Source organism: Sesamum indicum, linkage group LG15 (genome assembly GCF_000512975.1).
Source record: "Sesamum indicum cultivar Zhongzhi No. 13 linkage group LG15, S_indicum_v1.0, whole genome shotgun sequence".
Lineage (NCBI taxonomy): Eukaryota > Viridiplantae > Streptophyta > Magnoliopsida > Lamiales > Pedaliaceae > Sesamum > Sesamum indicum.
In genome coordinates, this window is record NC_026159.1 from 1,854,291 (window position 1) to 1,874,287 (window position 19,997).

Sequence of the window (19,997 nt, forward strand, 5' to 3'; positions counted from 1 at the left end):
AAAAATGTCAGATTTTAGTGATCCTGGAACTTTTCGAATAGTAGGGTATACCATCAAATCTGATCTATGTATATGTGGATTGTTCCTTTTAACTATGAATGCACTTAATGTTTCAGTTTCACGGACAACAATGCTTTTCTATGTCAGACGTAACAAACATCATTTGCTTTGGACATCCTTCTATTTAAAATTGCCACTTCCCAAAAACTTAGCACTTCTGCTAGAGAAAACAATGACATTCTCTATGTGCTAAGTAAAGATGCAGACAGTTTTCAAGTTTCGGGTATATGACTTTTAACTCTATGTTCTGGGTCCTAACGCGGATTACCTTCTTGATGTATGTATGTTTTGTGATGAAGCTATCAAATGTTAGAAACAAAACCAACAAAAGAAAAATCTTAGATCAAATTATCAGATTCTACTTGAGATCTACACATATATGATGAATCAAACAAGCAAAACGCATATATATATATATATATTCATTTCATGAAGCTCTCGAGTAGTAAAAACAACTTTGGTAACAGCTTTAAGACGAAGATAATTTTCTAGTAGATAACAAAGCAAGAAGGCTCCCATTTGTCTTTTACTTTCCACACAAGGCAACGTCTTTCTTGGATGGCCTATAAGTCAATGCGTTTAGGCTGTAAATACACAAATTGGCTTGTCTGGACTTGACTGAGATCTCATCTGATGTAGTTCGAAAACCTGGGATATTACAGGAAGAAGAAGAGGTGGACACTAGGCTTGCTCTGCAAGAGTTCCCCACAGCTTTGTCTCCAGCACATTGAACTCCATCAACAGAGGGTACTTCCAACTTGTAGATTCCATGCTTATTTGTTGTTCTGTTCACTGAAAAGGAGATCTGTTCAGTGGTTCTTGGAGAAATTGCCTTGAACATGCAATCTATTCTAACTTCAACACCTGTGTAATTAGGGCAATGTATATTAAAAAAATAAAAAAAAAGTAAATATATATATATATATTACTCAATAAATTAAGAAGGGTACCTGGCAAGAAGTAGCTATGCTTGGAGAAAGAGTTGTTGGAGCAGATATCACAATAGACCATTCCCATGACAGTGATTTGGGGGTTAGAGTTAGGTTTTGCTGCTTCAAGTTGCAACAAGAATGAGAGAGTGAACAAGGAGGAAAATACAAAGAAGAATTTGGAAGCCATTGCAGCAACTACTGAAAAAGCCAAGATTGAACTCTACACAAACTTTGTTGTGTTTCTGGATACCTAATTAGTAGCCTAAGCCTATGAAATGGCTGCATTTTTATGATGTTCACTATTTTCTCATGCGTGTGTGGATAATGAATGCCAGTTGTGTTTGCTGTTACTCTCTAAGCTAAGAGTTGAAGCACCTTTTTCCTATGCATATAAAACAAATGCATGTGAATTTCCTTTGGCATATTGTGGAGTAGATGTGTAGGAGAGAGAGAGATGAATGAGAGAGTCCATTTTTGAGTTGATGGATTCTTTTTTGATAAAGTTAATCAACATGTTCTGACCTGAGAAATGGCATAATTTTCAAGATTCTTATGATGGCTTTCAAAGATTTGATGTAAATCTTTTGTTGTTAGAAAAAGAAATTGCATAAGAAGTGATATTAATTGTAAATGGAAAAATCATGTGAGGTTTGAATGGGGGTTCTAATGATGAGAAAAGTTATTGCATTGAAAATATTAATACAACTTTTGATGTGGATATGGTTTTTGGTGTGTACTGACAAATATTCGTGAGTGTAGTAATTGCCGGTTTGTGAGCCTCTGCTGCTTTCTTTCTTTTCTTGTTGGGTGAAGGAGATTGGCTGCTGAAAGTGGTTAGGCATAATATCCATAATCCATAAACTTAGTTTTTGTTCTAATCCAAATCAGCTATATCAGAGATTGTGACTTGATCAAACTTATGGATTTTTGGCATGACAGATGGAATAACACAATTCTCCAGAATCGCCAATCAAATCCGGACCTGCTCCTACCTGGGCTCTAAGGCTACCACTCCTTTTGGGCTGAGTTGGCATCTAAAATTAATCAAGTCATCAAATTCCCATCTACCTCGCACTCATCATACTTCTTCCTCAGCCCAGCCCAAGCCCCTTATCTATTTAAATTAAAATACTAAAACAACATGCCCTGTTTAGTTCGTGCAATTATGCATAATAAAATTATTTATCATGACTAATCATACATTTGATTAATATTATTAGAGTCTGGTATTAATATCGAGCCCAATCTTATTAATCACAATGTATGATATTATGAATCAAGTCTATTTAATTGGTATAAGTAATCCTATAAGTTAAAATTATTTTTTTCCCTAATTTGCCCTTGGATTCCCCCCCCCCCTCAGAGTCTCTCCTCTCTCTCTCCCTCCCTCCCTCCTCATCTCCACTCTCTCCCCTCTTTCTCCCATTTTCTCTTTCTTCTCCCCATGACTTAACAAATGGTTATTTTTCCCTTTTCTCCCATCTCTCTCCAATCCGAACTCGATAAGATGGTGAAATTTAAGGATTTTTATTATAAGATGGTGAAATTTAAAATGCCTTTGGATACACACATATATATGGTGAAATTTCATTGTATCATGCATGTTAAATCCACATGATAATATGATATGGTCATTAATTAACCTCAATGTTGAGTGCTACTTTTTCACATGACTTGGAATTGGTCTTAATATATTGAGGTACGGTAGAAGCAATGAAACCAGGCCACAGACGTTTGCTAATTCTTAGCATGTAATGTTCCCAAAGCCAGCAAACCAAAAGTTGAACCCAGGGATAAATCCAATCCACCTTTCCATACTTATCCATGCAAACAAAAATAAATAAATAATTGGATGCAGCAATCATGTTTTCAAAGCATATATTAGTAATAATGCACTTAATTTGACGGGTTTGTGCTTAATTTTATTTTAGTACGTGGAAAAGTGGAAGTGGGACATATGCATGTGTTTTGGGAATTAAGACAATGAATGAAATTGGTATATATAGGGATCATCAATTATGTATGGAATTGAGGTTGAGGTTTTATGAATAAAATTGATGTTATGGATTCAAGTTCTACAGCATATGTAGGTATTTGTCTTATTTTATATGAGTTATTGTAATTTATTTATTATTATTAACTATATTGATTTATTGGTTGATTTGCGGTATTGCTCAGTCTATCGAGATGAATTATTGTAATTTATTGGGATAATTACTTTACATTGTCCTCCTATATTAAAATTTGGTAGAATTATACGTAGAACGTTTGTAATTTGAAAAATTATATCTAGTACATTCAAGGTTTGCTGTTATCTAACATATATGCCCCTCAATTTGGCAAAATTTATCGAATTTCTTGATATTAACAAAAAAAACTGAAAAAAAAATCGACATTACCATCAATTGACACATTATTGGCTAATTTCAAGTCAAACAAATCTTTTTTGACTAAACTACTCTTTACCTTTTCACATGCATTACCATGTGACGATATATAAGGGTAGTTTGGTTAAACCTTAGGGCCCCATTTGGTTCATATGTTAGGCATGATAAAATTATTTATCATGACTAATCACATGTTTGGTTAGTATTATTAGAACCCGATATTAATAATTTGTCCGGTGTTATTTATCATGATATGTGGTATTATTAATCAAGTTTATTTAACTGGTATTAATAATCACATGAACTATTATTATTTTTTTTCCTAATTTATCCTCAGAGTCTCTCCTCTCTCTCTCCCTCCCTCCCTCCTCGTCTCCACTCTCTCCCCTCTTTCTCCCCTTTTCTCTATCTTTTCTCCGTGAGAACAAACCCACATTCCTTTCCTTTTCTCCCATCTTTCTCCCATCAAAACCGACGAAATCTCTTTGTTGCTGGCGAACGATTGTAACAACGAAGAAGAAAGTATTAACTCGTAAGTTTATTATCAATCCTACCACTATTCTCTCCTGATTTTTCTGTTTAAAGTGTTGGTTTTTTATTGTGATTGGATTATTAATGGCATCTTGAATTTCATGCTTGTCTGGATTTGGAATTAGTTTAGAATAGGAAATGAAATTAAATTAGCTTCCTTTTTTGGTGGATTGGGAATTCATTATTTAAAGACATTTGGATTTTGGTTGGTTTTGGATAATGTCCATTATCTGTGCGTCTCGTATTTCCTCGACGAGACATTTGCAGGAACTTTCAAGATAGCTAGGCTATTTTGACTGAGCTGTTGTGCACCTTAGTCTCTGAAAAAGGAGTTTCTTGTATTGTAAGGCCCTTCCAGCTTTCAGTTAAGTCGATTTTCCTTCTGATCCCTGTAAAGTGTTGGTGTAATAGAGGATAGAACAGTCACACTTGTATTTTTTGTTCTTTTTCTCTCATCCCCAAATAAGAGAATGTGTTCGTCTGTGTGTGTGACAGAGAGAGGGAAACTTACTGGAACTCTTTATCTTTTCCTCTCTAAAATAGCACAAGCTTTAATTAATTATTTTCCTCATTTACATTTGCTTCTTAGTCTACTTTTGTCAAGCTGGTTCATTGCATATGAAGGAAAAAGTATCTACACCGCTGTAATACTTGTACAGAGGAACACTGCCTGTATTTGTTAATTAAAGAAGCATCAATTGCTGCCCCTTTTGCTGATAATAGAGGCAGCAACATTGCCTTTATAATATGGTATTCTTATTTATTGTAATTTGTATTTTTATCTTTTATATTTGCCAAAAACTATTGGCACTATCCTTAATTATATTTTTCGTCGTGTGTGACAGATTTTTTATTGGGGTGACACTTTCAAGAAAAAAAGTGGGGATATACCTGGTCTTATAAGAGATTATGCATGAATGTGTAGTATTTTTGAATTTAATGTTATACCAATTAAAGAATGATAATAGTAGGAGGCGTAGGCAAAAAGAAACACTAGTTAAATATGTTATGGCAACTATGATTCCTAATCAAATAAGTCATTTGAAACAAATGATCAATGTTACCAATAATGCATGTATCATTAATTTGAGAATGACAAGAAATACATTTTTGCATTTTTGTTATTTGTTAGAACATGTTGATGGATTAAATGCATCTAGGTGGGTCACGGTGGAAGAAAAAGTGGCCATGTTTCTTTCAATATTAGCACACCACAAAAAAATAGAATAGTAAAGCACGACTTCATAAGATCTGGGCAAGCGGTTAGCCATTATTTCCATGTTGTGCTTAATGCGTTCTGAAGCTCCATCGAATTCTTGTTCTTGAACTTGATCCTGTCGCGGATGACTGCACTACCAATACATGAAAGTTTTTTAAGGTAACCATTTGGATTAATGTTTTCTAGCAGTCGTGTATTTAGAAGTTTTTATGTAGATGCGACGAATTTATGTGATTATTTTTTCTTCTTTGTTAAATAGGGTTGTTTAGGCGCATTAAACGGTACCTATATCAATGTGTTGGTACGTCAAATTGACAAAGCAAGGTATTGGACAAGGAAATATGAAGTGGCGATGAATGTGCTAGGAGTGTTTGACCGAAATATGAAATTTACTTATGTTTTGACTGAGTAGGAAGGATCAACAGCTGATCCTAGAGTTTTACGAGATGCTGTCATTAGGAAGCCAGGGTTAAAAGTGCCTAAGGGTATTGTCATCTTACACTTTTTACACTTGTCCCGACATAGATTACACTTATGAATTAAATAGTTTTTGCCTTGTTCTTATCTAATAGGCAATTACTACCTTTATGATAATTGATGCACGAATGCCGAAGGGTTTTTAACTCCATACAAAGGTGCCAGATATCATTTGGATGAATGGAGTGATGGTCGTCACGCGCCGTAGAATTATCAAGAGATCTTTAATATGATCCATGCTAGAGTAGAGCACAAAATGTTATAGCGATTGAAAATTTTACAAAGCAAAATGTATTATCCTATTACTATTCAAAACAACATAATTTTGGCATGTTGTCTTATTTATAATTTTATAACGTTAGAGATGGATATTGATCCTATTGAACACCTTCTTGATGTTGAGAACTTGGAGTTACACCATGAAGATGAAATTGATATCATCGATAATGTGGAGTCCACACCTGAGTGGTCCAAGTGTAATACAATGAAATTTAAGAAAGATTGAGACTTTTAACTTACAGCAAACATCCTAGTGACATGGTAGGGCATGAACTATATTATTCTCTCGATCCCAAACAACTCTAGCAGTGTCCAAAATTATTTTAAAAATATTATATCATCGTTTGAACTTTTTGAACCATGTCTGGCAAACATTATAGTTAAATTGTGTACCAAATGTATCATTCACCACCCTACGAGCCATCAAAATTGCATGAAATGATTCGTCCCCATGACTCCCATTCCCCTTTTTGGCTTCTTCTACTAGTACCTCAATAATTTTTTTGTCGATACTCTTGGTCCATTTGGCATTGTAGAAAAACATCTCTTGGTAGTGCTCAACCCTTCGACTCGTCATTTTAGAAAATATTCTGTGTAAGTGATAATTTTAGTTAAACTACTTTAAATTTTTGTTTAAATTCTTAGTCTGGCAGTTTTTATATAGAAAATTAATGTGTGACAATGATGAGAACGTCAAAATATTATGATCTCATATCAAATCTGCTTTCACAACAGAAAAATTGACATATCAAATTTTATTTTATGATGAAAAGATTTGAATGACAACAAAATCACAATACGTATCAAATTATTTGAATAATCAAGATATTTAGGTGTGAAAAAAATATAAAAATTACATAAATACATGTTAAGATTAAAAATCTGTTGACTTTTTCCCCATTTGGCTTTTTTGTTTTTTGTGAAGTTTGCATATGTTTAAAAAAAATATTTTAATTACAATAATTTAACAATAAAATATAATAAAAAATATTGCTTCTTTCTTCTTTGGACATTTGAAAAATAATTGAGTTTTTGTGTTTAAATTACTCAATTGAAATACGTATTTTTAACTTCGACTTTATATAGATATAGACATAAAAAGAAGGAAATATTTCACAAATTAATTTTATTTTAAGTAATTGTATTTCAAAAAATAATTTAGTGAATTTTTTTTAAAATAATTCACAAGTTACAATATAAAAATACAAATACCTTAAAAATGAATACCCTTTATAGTCTTTTTATATTTAATTATACGGTTATAATCATTTCAACCAAACACCATATTATATTATCAAATGAAATATCTCATATGCAATGTCTCAAACCAAACATCATATAGTGTAAGATAGGATTAATAATCATTCAATTTTTTATCTTATTACATGAACCAAACGAGCCATAGGAGTATTAGATATAATTTTTCAAACCATAAAGGTTTACATTTAATTATACCAAATTGTTGAAGTGGATAGTGTAAAGATCCCTTATTGATTGTTATTAGTAAAAGAAAAAAGAAATAGAGAAAATTGAGGAGGACGTAGGTGAATAATTTTAATTAGGTTAAAATATATATGAAGGAATTAGAATAGAAGAGAGGGATAAAGACAATGAAGCGGAAGCAAAAGAGAGGAGGAGGAGGACAAGAGCTTCCATCCTTTGGCAAATCCAAGGAGTAGGCGGCGCCCCCCACGCTACAACACACGATTTCTTCAATGTCCAACTTCTTGTCCCCATACTCATCAAATCTTCTAAATTTAATTATATATAAGTAAAAAAATAAGATAATGTTTGACTGATTCTTTTATGTGAACTAAATACTTCATTTATAATATTTGATGAGATTATGAATTCAAAAATTAATATTGTTGAATGAGGTAGTCATGCACGATGGATATCCAAACTTGTAATTAAGGGTTTGGTACTCATTCAATGTATTGTAATTGGAAAAAAACTCAAAATCAAGAAATACAAAGGAAAGAAGAAGATAGTAGGAGCAAGTGATGAATATATAGTATGTTCTCCTCATCATCTTACAAAACTACATCTGCATTTTACCAACTTCATATATATCCATCCTCATCAATTATATATACCCATTCATCATCTAATTATGAGTTGCATGACGAATGCATGTAACTATATATATGACCTGTACTTAAAACCCAATCTCATCACATGCATGCATGCATGCTTTCCATCTCATTCATGCCTGCATACCAAACCACATGCATGTTCTCATTCTGCATATATATACACACACACATTTAAGTGGGTTACAATTATGTTTGATTAAAAGTAGGAATTAATAAATATTTGGTTTGGAGGGATTTGGGAGCACCTCGATCGATGATTCTTCTCTTGTTGGGAGTGGGCCGGCCCAAGGAAGCTGGGGCCCATTCTCTCTTAACTGAGAGTAGAGTGGGACCAGTTGGCTTTCTTGTTAACAACAACCGTGGCATTGGCATCCTATTCCTATCCTATCAAACAATGATCGAAGATGACAAAATTATTGCATCGAGAAATTAGAAAATTTTTTGGATACATAGGTGAAAAAAGCTACTGAGGAGGTGCTTCATTCGCTAACCTCCAATCCAATCATGTTTGAATCATCTGTCCCCACTCCCCCTTTCTCTTGGACAATCTGGCACACTAGACAAACCACTTTAGGACCAATAAAAAGAGATGGCAGCACATTTCTCAGCTTTAAATTTTCTTGATTTTTGAACCAAGGAAAAACACCCACCCACCCACCCACCATATGGACTACTAATCCCACTCTCTGTAATATATATTATACGCATAAAAGTTAATTCTGTTTGTAGCAGCATGGGGAGTCTCACCAAGGGTGAGAGTGGAAGCATCAGCACTGAGATTGGGAACCTTAAAATTTCATTGCCAAGTGCAAAAACTGAGAATTCTTGCACAAAACAAGAGCCCACATCATCATCTGACGGCTCATCAGTTTGTCAAATCAACAAGACTTCTTCATCATCAGACTTTGAAACTCATAGTTTAGCACATACAAACCTCAACACCTTAATCCCAGTGCCAAACCTCAACACCTTGACTCCAACAACCCTCACCATTCCAGCACTCAAGTTCGAGGAAAATGGTGACATCGAAATCCAGTCCCCTGATTACTCCTTGTGGGAATCCATCTTTTCTGATCAATTAGAGGGCGAGTTCATGGTTTGCTCTCCACAGGCCTCAAACTTATACAATTATAACTGTAACTATACTCATCAGGCAATGCACGGGCAGTGTCTCGTCGCGTGCTCGCCTCCACGCTTTTCGTCCCCACTCGGGCCTCACAAGGGAAAGGGATTGAGCCCTCTCCACAGGGTTTTCAACTCCCCAAACAATCAGTTCATGCACGTCGACCAGGTCGAGAGCCTTTCCCTGCCCGCTCTCGACAGCCTGTTGGATGATACTTACGATAAGGACGATAACTTCATGGTATTTTCCCCAATGAAGCTAACGGGTGGAGGGGAAGTCTCGACGGACTGTTACAATACCCTGACTGCGGTACCTGAGCTCTTGGAATGCTTGACAATGCCTAATTCAACGAGGTTTTGTCAACAAGATCAAGCTAATTCTGTTCAGGGAAGTTCACAGATGAGTCAGGAGAGTGGTATTTATCAGGTGGGAACTATTGCAACTCAACCATTATCCCAACAATTGCAACAGGAAAGGCAGCAGGAACAAGAGCAGCATCTAGCACCACGAATCCCACCAGCAAGGATACAGAAACAACAACAGCAACTTCATCAGCAGAACCAGCTGCAGAATATGCATAATACCTTGATGCTGCCAATTCTTGCACCTGAGGAGGTGATAAAACTGACTGATGAAATTAACAGGAAATTTTGAGCCAAAACAATCTTTTTATAGAATACTAAATATTTTATGTCCTTGTGAATGTGATCATGTGAATGTACAGGAGCAAGATAGTGGATTACAACTTGTACACCTCCTTCTCGCTTGTGCAGAAGCAGTATCAAAGGAGGACTACATGCTAGCAAGGAAATATCTCCACCACCTAAATCGAGTGGTCTCGCCCCTTGGAGATTCCATGCAGCGTGTCGCAGCTTGTTTTACGGAAGCACTGAGTGCAAGACTTGCCGCTACCCTTACAAATAAACCGAGCACATCTAACTTGAAGCGTTTCAATCCCATCCCTCCAGACAACCTAGAAATCCTCAAGATTTATCAGATCCTTTATCAAGCCTGCCCCTATATTAAATTTGCTCATTTTACTGCTAACCAGGCAATTTTCGAGGCATTTGAGGCTGAAGAGCGCGTACACATAATTGATCTCGATATCCTCCAAGGTTACCAATGGCCTGCATTCATGCAAGCCTTAGCTGCCAGGCCAGGCGGTGCCCCATTCCTTCGGATAACGGGAGTTGGTCCTTCCCCGGAGTCTGTGAGGGAAACTGGGAGATGTTTAACTGAACTGGCTCACTCTCTTCACGTCCCATTTGAGTTCCATCCTGTTGGTGAAGAACTTGAAGACCTAAAACCCCACATGTTCAATCGACGGGTGGGTGAGGCACTGGCTGTTAACTCGGTTAACAGGCTTCATCGCGTCCCGGGAAATTGTCTCGGGAACCTGTTAGCGATGATAAGAGATCAAGCACCAAACATAGTGACAATAGTTGAACAAGAGGCCAGCCACAATGGACCCTATTTCTTGGGCCGATTCCTTGAGGCCCTGCACTATTACTCAGCAATTTTCGACTCATTGGACGCGACGTTTCCACCTGATTCCGCACAGAGGGCTAAGGTGGAGCAACATATTTTCGCACCGGAGATAAGAAATATCGTGGCACAGGAGGGGCCTGAGAGGACGATGAGGCATGAAAGGCTAGAGAAATGGAGGAAAGTCATGGAAGGAAAAGGGTTCCAAGGGGTGCCGCTAAGTTCGAATGCAGTGACGCAATCGAAAATATTGCTGGGACTGTATTCTTGTGACGGGTACAGACTGACAGAAGACAAAGGTTGCTTGCTTTTGGGGTGGCAAGACAGATCTATTCTCGCTGCTTCTGCATGGCGATGCTAATTACTGGAATTGCTCATACGTGTTTTTCTTTAATTTCCCTCACCGTAATATTGTTAATTAGATTATTTTTCATAGTTATTTTAATATATATAATCCAGTCCAACCACCCATATAAAGTTAAAGCCCAGAACAAACGAGGAAAGGAAAGAGAGTTATTAATCTTTCTTTTGTATCTAGAAATGAACCTTAGGATTAGGTCAAATATGTTAATTAATTCACGCATGATTGGCTTAATAAATCTTTACGATCATTTGTTTATTATGTACTTATATTATGGATCTGACTCCGCGTCCTGATATCTTGGACTACACGAACACTAGTAACATCAGCTCAAACATACAGAACAGGCTTAGGCCATAGAACCAATCAATCCACTCAAAAAGGTTTGAGGTCGATTTTGTGGCATTTGGCAAATATTCATACCCAACTAGTTAAAAGTTAGAGAACCTACAAGTGTTTGAACAACCTGTACAACTACTTTTGTCGTAATCAACAACGCATCGCAGCCTAGAATTTCATATATTTACAAGTAGATCCAACAAATGATTTAGGTTTAGCCAGCGGCAAGTCCAGAAGGGTATCATATCTGCCCACGACAAAACTAGAGTAACCAAAGCTACCACGTAAAAGAAGAAACTCATTTTCATTACAAGAATGTATATATTTAACAAACAAACAGAAGGAGAAAATGGAAAGCTATGCACCATATGCATCCCAGAGTTTAACAAGCCGCATCGTTCCTTGGGAATTTCAGACAATAGCAGCAACAGTTTCAGTAAGAAGTTCACATACAGCTCTACACAACGGCAATAACGACGTTTTGTATTCACCAGAAACCCATGCTACTGTAATTGTAAAACCCTTTCGAGGGCAATAGACCCTACACACCTTGTATTCTCATTGTACATAAAAAAATCTGCAGCTACAAATGTACACGAAGCAACAAGCTTATAGAAACACACAATACATGATGACAAACCACCGTTCCACAGAAATGCCCTTGTAACATACACTGAACAATGAGTATTGTACTGTTTACAATTATTGTCTTTCCTGACTTCTCAATCTAACAGTACAGGTAGCCCCTAGAAGTCCCACAAGATAATGCCGAAACAAACTTACACTCTCACAATATGGAACAAGAACAGATGTTCTTCTTAGGAGTCTCATCAACCTTCTTCTCTGTATACACAATGGCAATTTTCAGCAACTAAGCAACTAGATTCGAATGAGAAAATAAACGATTCAATGATAGCATCAACAAAAATGAAATTGCTATGTTATAGCTCATTTTCACAAGGCAATGATAAGTAAGATTTTAGCAAGCCGTCAAACACCATTAATAAATTTCACAACACTGATTTCTACTGGGCCAAGTACATGTAATCCAATCAAATTTCAGGTTTCCTGTAGCAGTTAAAACTCAACTAGTACCAGTGTACCAGAGGCCAAAATCGATAATAGCAATGACCAACGTAAAGGAATTTACATACGTACGAAATCCAGACAATGCCTGAAAAAATAGGACCTATTTCATGTGTGCTGTTAAAAAAAATGCATGTGGTATATGGATGGATTTATTCAGGGACAGGATGAACCTAGGGTGAAGTAAGAGTGGATGTCCAGTATACGTTATGGAATAATATAGTGGAATGAAGATGAAAAAAATGGCTAACCATAACCTTGGACCAAAAATTGCACAATTCGTAAATTTCAAAATGTACCTACATAAACATATATATTTACATATAGCAAACATGAATTTACATATGGAGTACATGACATAAATACGTTGAGCGTGTTGCAAAAATTCTCAACTTATTTGAGGGTGTTCCAAAAATTAAGATTTTGGCTTGCTTTGGGAATAGACAAACTCAGGGGAGCAAAAGGAATGGCCAATCCAACAATTCTTTGGGATAAAGATTTCCCTAGCAAAGATTTCCCATTTCCTCAAACCAATTGCACCTAATGCTTCCATAATAAACAAACATGATAATAGAATATATATTATTTCAGAATTATATATATACATATATATATATATATATATTTAACTGAAAGTTACCCAGTGGAATCACCAGAAGAGCAAACCCATTAGTCATAAATAGAGAAGTACACACAAAGATGGGAGAAAGGAAGTTGGAAGGGCGGACGGAGTCAGGGGATAAAAGGGGGGGACACGTAATTGGGTAATGGAATTAGATTTTGCTATAGAGACCAAGACAAACAGAAAACAAGGTGCATAACCTGCTTCCCCACAATAATCAAAGACTAGAGTTAAAATTAAGAATGTGATCCCCATTTGGAAAAGCTCGCCAATCAAAAATCACAAAGTTCGGAATTAATGTTTTGAGCTGTTAAATTTAAGGCTACCGAGCAATACGAACAACCCTTGATAAGTGAAAAAGTTACCTGTCTTTGCCTTAGCTAAAGATGGCTGTACAACAGCATGCATGGTGATAACTCCCTTAGGTAGCTCCCCAAATGGCATCTTGCACTGTGCAACAGTCTTGTTATTTTCCAAAATTTTCCCTGCACTTATTAATTTCACGTCGTTTGCTGCCTTTGGTGCAATTTTCTTATCTGAAAATAAAGACAACTTTCATGCTGTCAAACTGTATGGTAAGTCTCAAATGTTTAGAAACTAACTAAGAATAATTAGCTCATATACCAAGTGCGAAAGCCAAAACTTTTAAGACGAAGTAATCACATCCCAAATTGACAAGAAAAGAAATGAGGTTTACACACCAAAATGCTCTGGTTCTCAATCTTTAAAGTTCAACTTATATTCAAGTCAATCATTCCTTCCTCTTAATCTCGCAGTTCTCTTTAACCCTACCTGAATAAACGTTTTGTTTTCAAAAAGAAAAAAAAAATTCAAAACTTCACGCGTGCTCAGCATAAGAAGTAGTATTAGTGTAAAATGAATTAAAGGGAGCATGTAATCCCCAGAAAAATTACACTAGTTTCGACTCATAACTTAAAGAAGTTTGATCCTAAAAAATGCAAAAGAAACGCCCTTCCGCGATACCCAATGGTCCTCAATTAAACACGTAAAAACAAAAAAGAGTAATTTCTAATCATGTACATACACGCACGCTAAATATTGATGTGCCAATAAGAATAGGAATACAGAAAATTGAAGTGGTAAACAAACCTTTAGGCCACTCGGCCACAATTCTCTCCTTAAGCATAGCAACGGTAGAGGCTGGGGAATATCGAAAAGGGCCGATATCTGATCCATCGTACAATCTGAACTTGAGCTCCACCAAATCCTCCTCCGGCATCTGTTTTGTCCCAAATATTCAAAAAAAATCTAACGAACCAAGGCGGGTATGTTTGTTTTTCCAACAAACGCTCGGACAAGGAAAAGCCAGCAAAGTCCAAAATTGAGCTCCAATCAACCGGAAATTCTTTGAAATTGAAAGAGAAGAGAAATTGAACAGGGGTTTTGAAATTGAGAGCGTGATACGTTGTTCTAGAGTTGAAAATGAGGAACCCTAGACCAGATCTTGATGATTTACGCGTCTGTATGTGCAGTGCGATTCTCTTTTTTCTTTTTTTGTTTTCTTTTTATAGGTTGAGTTTTTCTTTATTAGTATTTTATTATTATTTAATTAAAAAAAGGAGGAGGGTTTGATTGGGTTAGGGTTGAGGGTGTTAAAAACTGTAATTTTGTTGTGAAGGGGAAAAGTGAGAGTGAGAGTGAGAGTGAGGGGTTAAACAACTTTTAAACTTAGAGAGAGAGGGGGGAATCAGAATGAGAAGGGGAGTGGAAGTTTTGTGTAAAGAATGAATGAATGCGTATGTTGGTGTTAACATTTTTGTGTGTTGGAGTGTTGACCACCACCAATTAATACAACAGTGTGTTTCTGGGGTTGTGTGAGTAGCTTCATTGGCTGGTTGGTTGGCCTCTCAGTCTCAATATGGTGGGCAGGGTTGTTACTGGAATTCAATAAACATATTAGCAATAGCAATTTTGTTTGGTGGGAAGGGGGAGGGGGATGTAAACTTGGTAATGTATGTTTGGAATTGGGTGGTGCAAGTGTGATGGGGATCTTTATATCCATCTGGACTCAATTGCTCCTGCCCCAGAGGATTGGGCCTGGGCCTCCATCTTCTTACTTCATATTTCTTGTCGTGTTGCTCCTTATTAATAATTAATCAAGAGGGAGCATGTTTGGCTAAGCTAATTATGTTTATAAATCATAAACTCTAATTATAAAGAAAAATGAGTGCATGGGCAGAAAATGATGAGGTTAGCAGTCGGGATTTTCTTTTCTAATCATACACTTGAAATTAAGTAGAAGAAAGGAATTAGAATGGTGTGATGGTGAAGTTTTGAGATGATCTCCATACACTCAATCATGTAGCTAGGTTTTCTTGATGGAGTATATATTATCGTATAAATACATACCCAAAATCATCCTATTCATGCACCCCTTTGTGTCTATTTTCCTTGGTCAATTCCCATTAATATTATTAAATGGATGATGATGTCAAGAATCTAGAGATGCCCAAGAAAACTGAATCTCATTTCTTTGTATTACGCAGCATTGTGCTGAGGAAGAAGAACAAGTACAGTACATATACAAGCTGAAAGAGGATAACAGTTGAAAATAACTAACCCCAACGTCTAGTAGGCTAAACAACCACAAGTGCTACTTCACTAATAAAAACGCACTTTACACAAAGTTCTGAGATGAACTGGAAACATGTTTGTACACAACTAAAAAGTTATTACACAAGTTACAACTTTTATCCCAAAAAATAAAGACTAGCAACTCTTTCAAATTACACCTCCTTTCTTCAATCACGAATGCTCAGCTGCTTATGTCCTCAATCCCCCCTCAAGCTGGACTTGTGACTAAGTCAATCAAGCCCAGCTTGCCAAGGAGGGAGTGAAACAGTGGTCCAATCAGAGGCTTAGTAAAAAGGTCAACCAACTGATCCTATGATAGAGCATGAGATGGAGCTAGGAAATCGGATTTGTAGTGATCACACAATCAATTTCTAAGTGCTTGGTGCTTTCGTAAAACATAGGGTTACTGATGATGTGTAATGCAGCTCGATTATCACATAAGAAAGGAATTGGTCGCGGTACACAGATACCAAGATCTTGCAACAGAGTTGTAACCCACACAAGCTCGCAGGCAGTGGATCCCATAGCTCTGTATTCGGCTTCTGCAATGGAACGAGATACTGTATTTTGCTTCTTTGTTTTCCAGGAGATCAAGGCTCCACCTAAAAAGATACAATATCCGGTTAAAGATCTTCTGGTATCCGGGCAAAATGCCCAGTTTGTATCACAGTAGGCTGTGAGTCCAAGGTGTGTGTTGGAGGGATAGAATAACCCTTTATGTGGAGTTCCCTTCGAATACCTCACTACATGGATTGCTGCATCCCAATGCTCCTTGTAGAGGACTTAAAAGAACTGGCTAAGTTGTTGTGTTACATGAGAAACATCAGGCCATGTAAAGCTCAATTATAAGAGCCTACCCACCAATCTTCTATAAGTGGCTGGATGAGGTAGGACATAATCTGAAGATGCCCTCAGTTTAAGTCAACTTGGGAGAGGTGTGTTGGCAGTCCTTGCTTTTGTCAGTTTCAAGTCCTGGACAATATCTTGGACATACTTGGTTTGAGTGAGAGCCACACGAGCTCTAACAATTTCCAGTCTGGTCCCAAGTCTTTTATGGTGAACAGTTTGACCAGGTATTGTTTAACTTCATCCATTTGCGCAGCTAAAGTTCCTGCAAGCAAGATATGATCAACATATACTAGTAAGGCAAGAAAACTTGTAGAAGAGGATTTGGTGAACAAACAATAGTCATTTTTGGATTGTTGAAAGCCAAAAGACTTCATCTTTGAAGTGAATTCACAATTCCACTGACAGCAGGCTTGCTTAAGCCCATACAGGGATTTTTTGAGCTTACAAACATGCCCTGTAGGGACAGTATAACCATCCGAAGGAGACATGTAGATTTCCTCATCCAAGAAGCCGTGTAAAAAGGCATTATTGACATCTAATTGATGTAATTTCCACCCTGCTGAAGCAGCCACTGCAATAAGAGCTCTAACTGTAACTACCTTAGCCACTGGTGAGAAACTCTCGAAGTAATCAACTCCTTCTATTTGGTTATGTCCTTTGGCCACTCTCTAATATCATTTTCTGTAGCTCAACCTTGATCAACTCAGAGATCATTTTCTTGTCTACTGGATCTCCTGCTGTAGCAACCATATGTTTTTCAATTTCTGCAGTGTTAAATGCTTGATTGCTATTGATCTGCCCCTTCTTCTTTTCTACTAAAACCTTGTACCAGTCATGGTATCCATGTATCTTGAAGCATGTGTTGTTTAAATGCCTTGTCTTCCCACATTCAGTACAAACCATATTCTGCTTCTCAGCTTGTGTTTTCTTCCTCTGCATGAATCTTGAGTAAAAGGAATGTTTCTTCTATTTTCTTTTACCTGCATAGCTACATTCTCAATTGCCCAGCATTTTTAGAATTGATTTCTCTTTGTTTTTCAACTCACAATGCAATGGAATAGGCTTTATTAACATTTGGTAAAGGCTCCATTAAAAGAATTTGGTTTCTAACATGGTCAAAGCTATCATGCAATCCCATCAAGAATTGCATGAGTTGATTTGAGGACTTAATTTCTGCAAATACCTTGGATGTTTTGCATTCACACTGTGGTATTGGCTTAAGTTCATCCCATAACTTGTTTAATTTTGTAAAATAGGCAGCTCTAGTCAAATTGCCCTGAGAACAATTTGCAATTTCTGTTTGTATTTGGTAATCCAATTCAAGTTATAATTCTCTTGCCGAGTTGATGTACAAAAAATTTTCAACAATGTCTTTAGAAATAGAGTTCAAAATCCAGGATGTAACCTTTCTTACCCACTGCTCGTATTCTTCTTGAGGTTTTGGACTCTTTCCATTGATGAAATCAAGTTTCATCTTTACCCCCAATGCTATACGTATAGATCTGCTCCAGGAAAGATAATTTGTTCCATCCAAAACTGAAGAAACCAGGCATAATCCTGGATTTTCGGTCATCTGCATCTTCATGAAGTTGATTTCTTTTGTTTGTTCATCTTGTTTTCAAACTCAGACATGGGTTTGATTTTGTAACTGGATTTCAAAGATCAACCACGTGCTGACATGAACTGGAAACACGTTTGTACACGACTAAAAGAATTGCTAGTGCTATTACACAAGTTACAACTTTTATCCGAAAAAATAAAAACTAGCAACACTTTCTCCTGAGCATTGTTCATCTCCTTCTTCTTCCTTTCAAAATACAGCTCCTTTCTTCAATCACGAATGCTCAGCTGCTTATGTCTTCACATGAGAGCCAGAGGGGGGCCTCACCCTCACCCTCATCCTCACCTATATACGTACATAGCTTAATTAGTTGTTGTCACCTTGATCACTACTCACTACCAAACTCAATTTTACATTATGCATGCTCCCCACCCATTTATAACTATTTTATTATATTTATAAATCTAATTAATTGGAGATGTCGTACATAGGCAGAAGGATTTAAGTTTTGGTTTATAGAAATATATATATTCTAGATACTACATATATATATATACTATATATATGTCCAAGTCTTTTTTCCTTGATTTTTTTAAGTTGTTGCTAATTTTACTATTAAAAAAAAATAGAATTTGAGATGAATTTAGGAACGGTATTTTTTTATTTGGAACGATTCGCTTTCCGTCTTTATAGACAGTGTTACAAATATTTAGAAACAGTTAATGAAGGACTGTTCCAATTTGGCACGGTCACTGTAACACATTGTTGCTAACCGTTCCTAATATTGAATTTGTGCAAAAAAAAAATTTTTTTTAATTGGAACAGATTGCATGACATTTGGAACGGTTATATTATTTATTTGAGATACTTTTGAAATGATTTTTGTAATACTCATGCCTGAATTTTGAAACTATATTTATTTGTATTGATAATATATTTAAAAACGGTCATTAGAATGGTTTGTCTGTTAATTTTTGCAATAGTATTAGGCACAATCCAATTTTTATTTGGAACAATCTTCTATAATTGTTTTAAAAACTGTCAGTTTTAGCAATGGCATTAGGAACGGTGGTTCATATTTAGCAACACGTACTTAAAACTATATTAGCAATGGTATTAGGAATGGTCATCTTTATTTAGGAACACATATTTAATATGGTTTTAGCAATGGAATTAGGAACGGTCAATATAATTTAGAAACACGTATTTAGAATTGTTTTAACAATTCTATTAGAACACTTATTTGTTTAGATTTTTCACATTTTATTTATGATTACTAAAACCGTTCTGAATCTTATATTTTATAATAAAACTTTTATAAATGATTAATATAAAATAAATTATAAAAAATAATTTAATAATGTAATAATTTTAATAAATAATTTAATTTATATCTTTAATAAATTTTAATATATAATTAAATTAATATAATAAATTTTAATTAATTATATTTATAACTTAATTAATTGAATAAATATGAAATAATGGAAAATGTAATAAACATTATAAAACATGAATAATTAAGAAAAAAAATATTATTGCATTGATGCGCTCGTGGAAGCGGCGATCAGACCTGAAAGGACATGTTAATTAGTAATTTTTAATATAAAATAATACTAAAAAATATTCATAAACAAATTTATCTCGCGTTATCGAGACTGATTTTACTGACTCACTGATAGTTGGGGCACTGTTGGTGGTGGGGTGGTGGTGGAGTAGCCGCTGGTATGGCAAACTGTTGTTTGGCCTCCTCAGTTGTCGGTGTCGCTCTAGAGGGTCCAACATCATTTGGAGTCTGTGGGGTGATTGACAGTCCGGTCATGTCATGTGGTGGGGGTGGTCGAAAGACTATATCAGTTTTTTGGATGGTCAATGTAACACATTCCTTCTTAAATAAAACTAATAATTAGGAACGATTTTCATATAATTGCTTAGGTCCGTACTCAAAATCGTTTCAAACTATACCTTATTTTGGAATATATTTATTAATTGTCA

The 19,997-nt window shown here is 35.9% G+C and overlaps 3 protein-coding genes and 1 long non-coding RNA gene across 5 annotated transcripts; 2 read left to right on the forward strand and 2 right to left on the reverse strand.

The window, feature by feature from the left end:
• On the reverse strand, positions 444-1,356 carry LOC105177453. Its single transcript, XM_011100619.2, has 2 exons — positions 1,011-1,356; positions 444-924 (listed from the first exon to the last, which is right to left on the reverse strand). Exons 1-2 carry the CDS (start codon positions 1,177-1,179, stop codon positions 587-589), a joined length of 507 nt encoding a protein of 168 aa, XP_011098921.1. The 5' UTR covers positions 1,180-1,356; the 3' UTR covers positions 444-586.
• LOC105177454 lies at positions 3,660-6,034 on the forward strand. Of its 2 annotated transcripts, XR_849055.2 has the most exons (4): positions 3,660-3,911; positions 5,071-5,288; positions 5,389-5,614; positions 5,702-6,032. It is a non-coding gene; the product is annotated as an uncharacterized LOC105177454 (long non-coding RNA). The 2 variants fall into 2 exon arrangements; XR_002288324.1 differs by having other exon boundaries at positions 3,663-3,911; positions 5,389-6,034.
• Positions 8,637-11,208, forward strand: LOC105177517 (DELLA protein RGL2-like). Its single transcript, XM_011100703.2, has 2 exons — positions 8,637-9,719; positions 9,829-11,208. Exons 1-2 carry the CDS (start codon positions 8,715-8,717, stop codon positions 10,948-10,950), a joined length of 2,127 nt encoding a protein of 708 aa, XP_011099005.1. The 5' UTR covers positions 8,637-8,714; the 3' UTR covers positions 10,951-11,208.
• LOC105177455 (membrane-anchored ubiquitin-fold protein 4) lies at positions 11,575-14,737 on the reverse strand. The gene is made up of 3 exons (XM_011100621.2): positions 14,108-14,737; positions 13,363-13,533; positions 11,575-12,132 (listed from the first exon to the last, which is right to left on the reverse strand). Exons 1-3 carry the CDS (start codon positions 14,235-14,237, stop codon positions 12,077-12,079), a joined length of 357 nt encoding a protein of 118 aa, XP_011098923.1. The 5' UTR covers positions 14,238-14,737; the 3' UTR covers positions 11,575-12,076.